Source organism: Oryzias melastigma, linkage group LG17, assembly GCF_002922805.2.
Source record: "Oryzias melastigma strain HK-1 linkage group LG17, ASM292280v2, whole genome shotgun sequence".
Classification (NCBI taxonomy): Eukaryota; Metazoa; Chordata; class Actinopteri; order Beloniformes; family Adrianichthyidae; genus Oryzias; species Oryzias melastigma.
This window is the reverse complement of record NC_050528.1, coordinates 6,614,511-6,623,637: the sequence shown is the minus strand read 5'-3', so window position 1 is coordinate 6,623,637 and position 9,127 is coordinate 6,614,511. Positions and strand designations below refer to the sequence as shown.

Sequence of the window (9,127 nt, the reverse complement as noted above, 5' to 3'; positions counted from 1 at the left end):
AAAATAAGTAGAAAAAAACATTTTCTACACTTAAGACATCGTCTTATGTATGGAGGCCCTAAAGAGCCAAAATTAAATATTTAAATATGCTTTAAAAATGCTATTTTAATATTTTAATGCCATTTATATTAAAACATATATTTATTCATTTCAACTTTTATTTATTTAATGCCATTTAAAAAAAAAGATACTGATGCATTTATTTAATTATGTCATATTAAATATATTTATTTCATTTTGTCTCTTTTAACCCATACAGGGCCATGAAATAATTACATGTGTCATAAAATAATTAAATCTGCTATTTTAATATTTTAATGCCACATTTATTTATTGATTTCCACTTTTATTTATTTAATTTCAATTTTAAATTAATTAATGATAATGACACATTTATTTAATTATTTAATGGTGTATATATATATACATTTCATTTTAGCTCGTTAGGGCCTCCATACTTAGGATCTGTTGTTTTCTCTGCAGACAAAATGAGCCACTTCTTCTCAGATTACAACGCTTTGCTGATGATCACCGAATGCTCCGTGGAAAAAGTGGGTGTGTGTTTGTAGTCTGGGGGCGGAGCTTGCAGCACAGATTCTTCCTGGAGGGGCGGTTCACTTCATGCTGAGGTCAGCACGATAGGACCTGCTTGTTTTTGTGGGTTTCTCACTCGCATTGAATGTTCCACGGACACAATTCTGCCTCCATGAGCAGTCCTGTGTCCCTGTGCGTGCGTGGAACCAGTACTACACGCTCATGGAAGTATTCTTGCGCTCGTGAAAGTAGTCCTCTGCTCCTAAAGCACCTCCTGCGAGTTTGCGTAAAAGAAAAAAAAAAAACCCAAAAGCCGGAAATGTCAACCTGTGTGTGATTGGGCCACTTTGCTGTAGTATCCGCCCTGCTGCCGTTGCTGGGGGCAATACTGACGCCATAACTAATCCGTGTATCATTCATTTTTCAAAGTAAAATAAAAGAAAACATAAAAATTTAAATGACTACGGAAGCTGAAAATGGCCTGCCCTGGTCTTTAGTTTGTGATTAACAAAAAAAAGCACTCTACAAAAGTTGTTTTTATTCTAGTTTTTATTAATTAGTGGATCTAAGCTCTTTAAACCTCCTAATTCCGAGTTTGATTTATGCCCATGGAAGATTTAACTCCATAATTACTCTTAAATGCATTAAAGGATCAAAATACCGCTGTGGGGTTCTTTATAGAGATGAATGAATAGTATAGTGCAATTAAAACTCAAAAAGTAGAATTTTCATGGTAATGCCCCTTTAAAGAAATGACTGCAATGTGCAATTTTGCCACTAGGGGGAGCAAAGGAAAAACAAGGCAGACACGTCTGGGTAAGATACAGTTTGGTTCCCCATGAGCTTCACCACTGTTAAGTTGATTTAAAAATTAGCTCAATTTTTTTTTTTATTGATTTTCACATTTATGTTTTAGCCAGGGTGTTTAATTTATTCTATAGCCCCCTCTTGAGTTTACTATCGGGATTGCTTCAATGTCAGATGTAAAATATTCAGTCTGTTTAAAATTCAATAAACCATTTATTTTTCATTTTTCTTTTTTTTAGTGAAATACATTTTATTTGAAATCCGATGGCTTCTGCGATGATTTTTCTAATGTTGGAAAACAAATAAACAAAAAACAAAGCTACAGATACGTTGATTTTGCTGTTTCGTTACTAGTTTGGCCAACTTCAGACTGGTTGAGTTGATTGAGTTCGACACCCCTGGTGTAAACAGAGAACTCTCAGCAATAGGAAGGGAAATGGGGTTTGCTCCATGCAAATTGTCCCGCCCACAACTCAAATGGGAATTTCTGATCTACTGCAGAAACTATGTCCTAGAAAATTATGTTTTCTTTTGACTAAAAAGGGCATAATCATATTTAAAAAAGAGCACTGGGAACACGTGAATTTTGATATAGCTCAAAAGATGATCGAAGTGGATCCTTAAGGTTTAAATGACTGAAGGGTAAATAACAATTTGTATTCCTTTCAGAACAAACAAAATATATTGTAGGTTTTATCCTGCAAATGATTTTGTAGCCAATAGTAATAGTGGAACCTCTGATTCAGGAGGAGCATTGCTGTGGAACATTTTACACGGAGTTCTTGATTGACTGGAGCATCTTGAGCAAGAATTTGCACCTTGTGGTTCTTAAAAAAAGGTGAATTGCTCCACATGGAGATGAATGGAGGACTCCTGCCCCAAGTGGGAGGACTTTAGGTCTTTTCCATGAGGACGGTAAGGATGGAGCAGGAGATTGACAAGCAGATATGTGCAGCGGCAGCAGTAATGCGGTCGCTCTATTGATCTGTTGTAGGGAAAAAGGAGCTGAGCTGAATGGCAAAGCTCTCAATTTACTGGCCAACATTTCTGCTTTCATCTATGGTCATGAGCTTTAGATCAAGGCTGAAGGGATAAGATCCCCTTTACAGAAGACTGAAATCATGGGATGGATGGATTCATCATTTATGGATGTATGCATGCATCCATTGAAAAGACACGAGTAAACTATAGCATTCAAAAATGACACTTCAGCATCAACTGATATTTTCTGTATTTTGTCTAAAAAGCTTGAATCCGAAGTCAAAAGTCAATATGATGAAAACAGGATGAAAAACAAGTTATAAATAAAACTTGCAACAGTTTTTAAGGCTGTTTTAAAACACAAAGAAACTTTTAACGCTCAGGAGTCGGTATTTTATTTTATTTGACTTTACTTTATTTTATTTATTTTTTTTATCTTTTATGTATTTTACTGCTTTGTAATTTTATCCTGTTTTTTTATTTTTTGTTCTTAATTTTTTAAAACTTTCTTCTTCTTTTATTGTGAAACACTTGAAGCACTTTTTCAACTGAAAAGAGTTGTAAAGTGCTATATATAAATAAAGTTTATTAATTCATAGATTGTTTAAATTAAAATCATGCTAACCTTTGGAAATGTTTGAATTATTTACCGAGTGGAAAATCAGAAAAAAGGGTTAAAATAAAAATTAAAAAAATGACATTAATATTGTTGTTTGTAGGTTTTTAAAGAATAATAAAGTGTTGGATGACTTTTTGTGTTATTGTATTTTATTTAAAAAGAATAATCTTTCATCATTTGCAGTTTTGGATTGTATTGTGTAAAGAAACTGTATACTAAATAAAAGCATGTGTGAAATTTAAAATATCTAAAATACTTCCTAAAAATAAATAACTTTTTTGTTGGGGAGGGGGGGGGGTGAATTAATACACAAATAAATAAATAAATGTTCCTGAAGTTTGTAAAATCGATCAACTATTAGCTGTTCTTTTATTTTGCTAAAATCAGCGACAGGAAGTGACATCATTCCCGTCGCTCCAATCAGCTGTGAGGGTATTTGGACTCCGCCACAACAAAACAGGCGTCGGGAAAATCTCTTGAAACATTTCTATTTGGTTAAGGTGCATTTAATGAGAAGCTTTTTAAAAATAGTTTGTAACTGTATTTTAAGTTTTTTTGTTTTAAATGAGGGACTTTTGTTTGAAATTTCCATTCTCGCTGAGGCGATTCGAGGGCTCGGTAACAACAGCAGCCACTAGTAGCAAACGTTAGCATCTCAGATGAAAGCTGTCCGGATAGAAAGTTGACTTTCGAAGAAATTTTCAGGACTTTAATGTCATTTAGAGGAATTACTGGACATTTATAGGCGTCTGGGTATACATTGGTAACGAAGTCAACTTCCTGAATCTGATGTATTTACATTTCTTGGCTGCTTTCCGTCAAATTCAAGCTAGCAAAGCAAAAGTAGCTTAGCAGGAACGTGAACGACAACAGCCACCAAACTGGAACATACTTTGGATTTAGTTGGGTTCAAATCGGGTTCGGCGGGTTCGCTGACCCCCCAGAAAAAGATGAAAAAGAGGAAGGAGCTGAACGCCTTGATCGGACTCGGGGACAGTAAGAGAAAGAAGACCAAAAAGGGGTCCGGGCACAGACTTCTTCGAACCGAACCACCGGGCTCAGAGTCCGACTCGAGCTCAGAGGACGACTTCAATAACCTAAACAACGGATCTAACTTTGGGAAGTAAGTGATATATCCTGCTGAAATGGGAATTTTAATAAAATTATAACAAAGGACACGACTTTAAGCTGTAAACATGGAAAATAATGCTAAATAAAATGTAAAACTCTTGCTGTAGAATTTACCTTGTATAGGGTAAACAAAAGCTAATTAAATTCTGCCATTATTCAATAAAATATATATTTTTTTACTTAAAGAAAACTACATTACAAGAAATATTTGTTTCTGAAAAAATAATAAAAAATTAAATTTGCTTTAAACTATTTAAAAAAGTTATATAATAGTCAAATTATTTTGGTTCTCAACGCGCAATTAAAAATATACTGAAAGAAAAATAAATTTTTAGATTTTAAAAGAAAGAATATTTGTTTCTGAAAAAAATAAAAATGAATTTTGCTTTAAACTATTTTAAAAAGTTATGTAATGGTCAAATTATTATTGAACACTACATATTAATAATATAGTATTATTCAATAATATATATATATATATATATATATATATATATATATATATATATAGGGATTTTGAAATAAATTTTTTTTGTTTGAAAAAATACTGAATTTTCAACTATTTTTAAAAAAGTAATATAATGGTCTAACATGGTCTAATTAGCATTACTCTGAATACTTGACATATATTTTTACAACAGCATTAGTATAAACTTACTATATATTTGCATTTTAAACCGTATTTTGTTATTTTCCAACGACAAAGTCACCAACTTCCTCTTTGACATTTAATAATTTCCTGTAAATAATCCATCCATGCAGCATTCAGTTTGTATTTGTGTGGTTTTTTTTTTTTTCAAGAATTAGCAAAAACAACCTATTTAAATGTAAATGTGCTAAAGATTATCTTAGTGGAGTATTTTGTAAAGTAATTACAATTTGGATCCTGTATTTTTTAAAAGTCTTTCTTGTTTGCCCTTTAAAATACCTCTCATCTTGATACTAAAAAAATGTTTTTCACGTTTACAGGAGAAACTACACGCAGTGCTGCAACGTGTGCTACCCTTTGTTTCTGTTCATCATCCTTGCTGCTTGTGTCATGGCGTGCGCTGGGCTCATATGGATGCAGATTGCGTTGAAAGAAGATCTGGACTCCATGAAAGAAAAGCTGCACAGCAGTAAGTTTACCACACCGAAAGATAAATTATGAAAGCTTCAAACGCTCTCTAGACTTAAAGGGGACGTGCAACGTTGTTCTGTGCTTTTAGTATTTGTTTGAAGAATATTTGCAAACTAATCTTGCTCTGTAATATCAGTTTTGGGTGATTCCCCCTCAGGGCTTACCTCATTCGAAACATTTCAGTTTCACTACATCTGACTTTTATTATCCTTAAAGGTGGGGTCAAACTTTGAGACAGACAGATATAAAAAGTATTGTGAATTGCTTCATAGTTTTGGGCGAAACTCTTCTTTCTATGTAAACATATTTACATAATAACAAAGTCAGCTTAAGGTTAAATATTAGCATTACAATGCAAAATCTAAGAAGGTATTTCCTGTAAACTTTTGTTTGTTCAGAGAAATACTAGAACAACCTGTAAAACACGCCGTTTGTAAGTGGCCGTCTGCGCATCACAGTGAAGTCATTGGGTTCAGCTTGTGGTCTAAATTCTGGATTTATGTCGGTAAAAACAAAACAAAAAAACATACAAGTCTTTTTTTCCGGATGCCATCCTCCAAACAAACTAAATGTGCCAAAGTCAAGTCAAGGTTGAGATTAACTAACACTCTGCTACTTAGATTTTGACCTTAAGACAATATTTACTTTAAATATAAAGGAATATATCATTACAAATACAAAAATGACAACTTTGTTTTGCATTTCAACAAAAGAATCAGATGTTTTTTTCAAAAATGTTACACTTTTTTTTTCTTTTTTTGCAGTGGAATCCACCCAGAAATTATCCTCAAGTGAAATACTCAAACTAAACGAGGACCTGAAGAACAAAGAAAAAAAACTGGAAAGCCTGGAGAACGGGGACAGTGGGTTAAACAAGGTGTGGTCGAACCTGACAGAAATGAACCGAAAGGTTGGTCGTTTTCTTCATTTAGAGGTTTAGCATCTTTTGTAGCATAAATACAGACCATCAACTCAGTTATCCCTATAATGAACGGTTGCTGTGTTCATTGCAGTAACTTCCAGTTGTTCACAAATTGATTTTTTGTAAATTTCTTGAAAGATTATTAAGATAAAGGATATTAGAACGTGTTTAATGCCTGGTTCACACCGGACGCGGCGCGGGACGTAGACTGCTTCCATTTGGCGCCCTTGTTAAACTGGTGTGGTCTCTCCAGTTGCGGCGTGCAGCAATCGTTTCGGCGTCTGGTCCATTTCATGCACAAGCTGTGAGTGATCCGCGTCAATTCTGGCAGGAAGTTAAACCAAAACACTAGAAAATACAGTTAATTTTCCAAATATAACCAATTTTTTACAATAAAATACTGACAAATGTGATCATCTGAGCAGAAGTGCCTGTCGACCGTCGCGGAAAAGTATGTGTCTGGTGTAAGGATGTAACGATTCTTTGTGAATCAGTTAAAAAATGATTGAAACTCGTCAACATGTTAATTGGTGCAGAAAATTAAAAAATCAATTTGTTACCCCCTGTGTCTAAATTTAGAAAAATGCAGAGCAGATGACATTTCTCCATGCAGGCTCGCTGTGAGTGTGTGTGCGCCTGTGTGCTGTTCATCTGCGCTTTCATCGTGGAGAATTCCCGCTTCTCCTTCGTACTTAAGTTTCACATTAGTCAGGTTTTCGCAAATATTAATGCAAATTTATTGTGTTGAGGAAAAAAAATCTAGAAAAAAATTGATATCAGGACTTGAAAACCGAATTGAGTTGTGGTTTAACTGAATCGTTACATCCCTCGTCTGGTGTGAACTTAAGGTTTAGTTGCTTCGCAGCACTTCCGCGTCCGGTGTGAACCAGGTGTTGGAAGCCATTCATCTTTTTACAGTATTTTATCACCTGAGTTATCATCCTGGATGTCATAGATAACCTTTACTTCCATCTTTCTACTGTTTGGTCATTTTTTGTGACTTTCCAGAACCAATTTCTAGTATTTCACAAGATTTAAAAAAAAAAATGCTATTTTCTAGGTCATGTTGAATACATTTCTACACCTAAAATAACTAGAGCTAAACTTTAGTAGTTAATTGAAAATGTTCCCACACAGATCAGTTTGCTGGACTCTGCCGTTTCCCATTTGAAGGCCAACCTGAAATCCGCTGCTGATTTAATCAGCCTTCCCACAACCGTGGAGGAGCTTCAGAAGGTAAATCTGAAGTAACCTAAGGGGAAGAAATACGGTTTGTATTGATTCATGTAACTTATATCCCTGATGGGTTTCTGTTCCAGAGCGTTGCAACAATTGGCAGCACACTGACGAGTGTGCAGCACGATGTGAAGACCATGCAGACCGCTCTTGAAAGTCAGAAGAACGAGGACAACGTGAAGAAGACTGTGGTACTTTGAAGTCCATTTTTTATCAGATCTTCCTTTATTGACAGTAAATCTCCTGTTACACGTTGAAACCCTTGGAGAGTAACTAGGCGTGTGGAAGTTTTGGTACATCCACTGATTGAAGCATTAGCGTAAAGTACCCCTCGTTGCTCATACTGACATGTAGGACGCTGAGACCAGGGCTTGAATTACAGGCCTTCTGATTCATACATAATTGCTTCACTTCCTGCCTGCTTTGCCCAGAATTAGCTTTGTTTCTTTGTTAATAATTCAAGGCTTTGAAAGCTATGCCTCCACCAAGAGCTGTGGAAGGACTCCATGTGGCACAGTGTGCATGCCCAGTTATGAAAGCGTTTCATATAGTTTCTGTTTTAATGTCTGTTAATTCTTTGTTTCATTGAAAGTGAAGCTTAATGCAGCCGTTTAAGTAGTTATTAAAATTAAAGCTGCATGTGGCAAATTTAGAGTTTAGCTTCTATTTTAGCAACATGGTAACGGTTTTTGCTAGCTTGTTGTCTACTGGGGTTTTTAGCCTAATTTAGAGCTTAGCTTCTGTTTTAGCAACATGCTAACGTTTTTGACTAATTTAGTTTAGTGATTGATTTTATGCTAATTTGGAGTTTAGCAAATATTTTAGAGAAATGCTGATGTTTTCAGCTAATTTGTTATCTACTCAAGTTTTTGGGGGATAATTTAGAATTTAGCTTCTATTTTAGCAACATGCTAACATTTTTGACTAATTTAGTTTGCTAAGAAATTTTAGGCTATTTTGGAGCTAAGCTAGTAATTTAGTAACGAGCTAGCATTTTTTGGGGGGGCTAATTTGGCCTCTAATGAGTTTTTTTATGCTAATTTAGCCAATATTTTAGCAATAGGCTAACATTTTATTCTAATTTGTTACCTACTGGTGTTTTTACACCAATTCAAAGTTTAGCTTTTATTTTAGCAACAGGCTAACATTTTTGACTAATTTAGTTTACTAAAGAATTTTAGGCTATTTCAGAGTTAAGCTAGTAATTTAGTAACGAGCTATCATTTTTTTTGGCTAATTTGGCCTCTAATTAGTTTTTTTATGCTAATTTAGCCAATGTTTTAGTAATAAGCTAACATTTTTTACTAATTTGTTACCTACTGGTGTTTTACGCTAATTTAGAGTTTAGCTTTTATTTTAGCAACATGCTAACATTTTTGACTAATTTAGTTTACTAAAGAATTTTAGGCTATTTTGGAGTTAAGCTAGTAATTAAGCAACGAGCTAGCATTTTTTTGGCTAATTTGGCCTCTAATGAGTTTTTTTATGCTAATTTAGCCAATATTTTAGCAATAGGCTAACATTTTATACTAATTTGTTATCTACTGGTGTTTTTACACTAATTTAGAGTTTAGCTTTTATTTTAGCAACATGCTAACATTTTTGGCTGATTTCATTTACTGATGAATTTTTTGCTAATTTGGTGTTTAGCTAGTAATTAAGCAACAAGCTAGTTTTTTGCTAGTTTGGCCTCTACTGAAGGTAAAAGGCAAAAACAAAAACAAAAATCCCATTTTGAGACGTGATAGTTTCTTTTTATATTTTTGCTTTTGTTCGT

At 34.2% G+C, this 9,127-nt stretch overlaps 1 protein-coding gene and 1 long non-coding RNA gene across 2 annotated transcripts in view; one reads left to right on the top strand and one right to left on the bottom strand.

The window, feature by feature from the left end:
- Window positions 1-9,127, bottom strand: part of LOC118599879 — a 33,491-nt gene that overhangs the window by 12,949 nt on the left and 11,415 nt on the right. The gene's annotated exons all lie outside the window — the stretch shown is intronic.
- efcab14 (EF-hand calcium binding domain 14) overlaps window positions 3,345-9,127 on the top strand; it is a 13,308-nt gene continuing 7,525 nt past the window's right edge. The window contains exons 1-5 of the mRNA XM_024273538.2: window positions 3,345-4,064; window positions 5,042-5,190; window positions 5,957-6,102; window positions 7,252-7,350; window positions 7,434-7,541. Of these exons, the coding sequence (XP_024129306.1) occupies window positions 3,892-4,064; window positions 5,042-5,190; window positions 5,957-6,102; window positions 7,252-7,350; window positions 7,434-7,541 (675 nt within the window). The 5' untranslated portion in view covers window positions 3,345-3,891. The remainder of the gene's footprint in view (window positions 4,065-5,041; window positions 5,191-5,956; window positions 6,103-7,251; window positions 7,351-7,433; window positions 7,542-9,127) is intronic.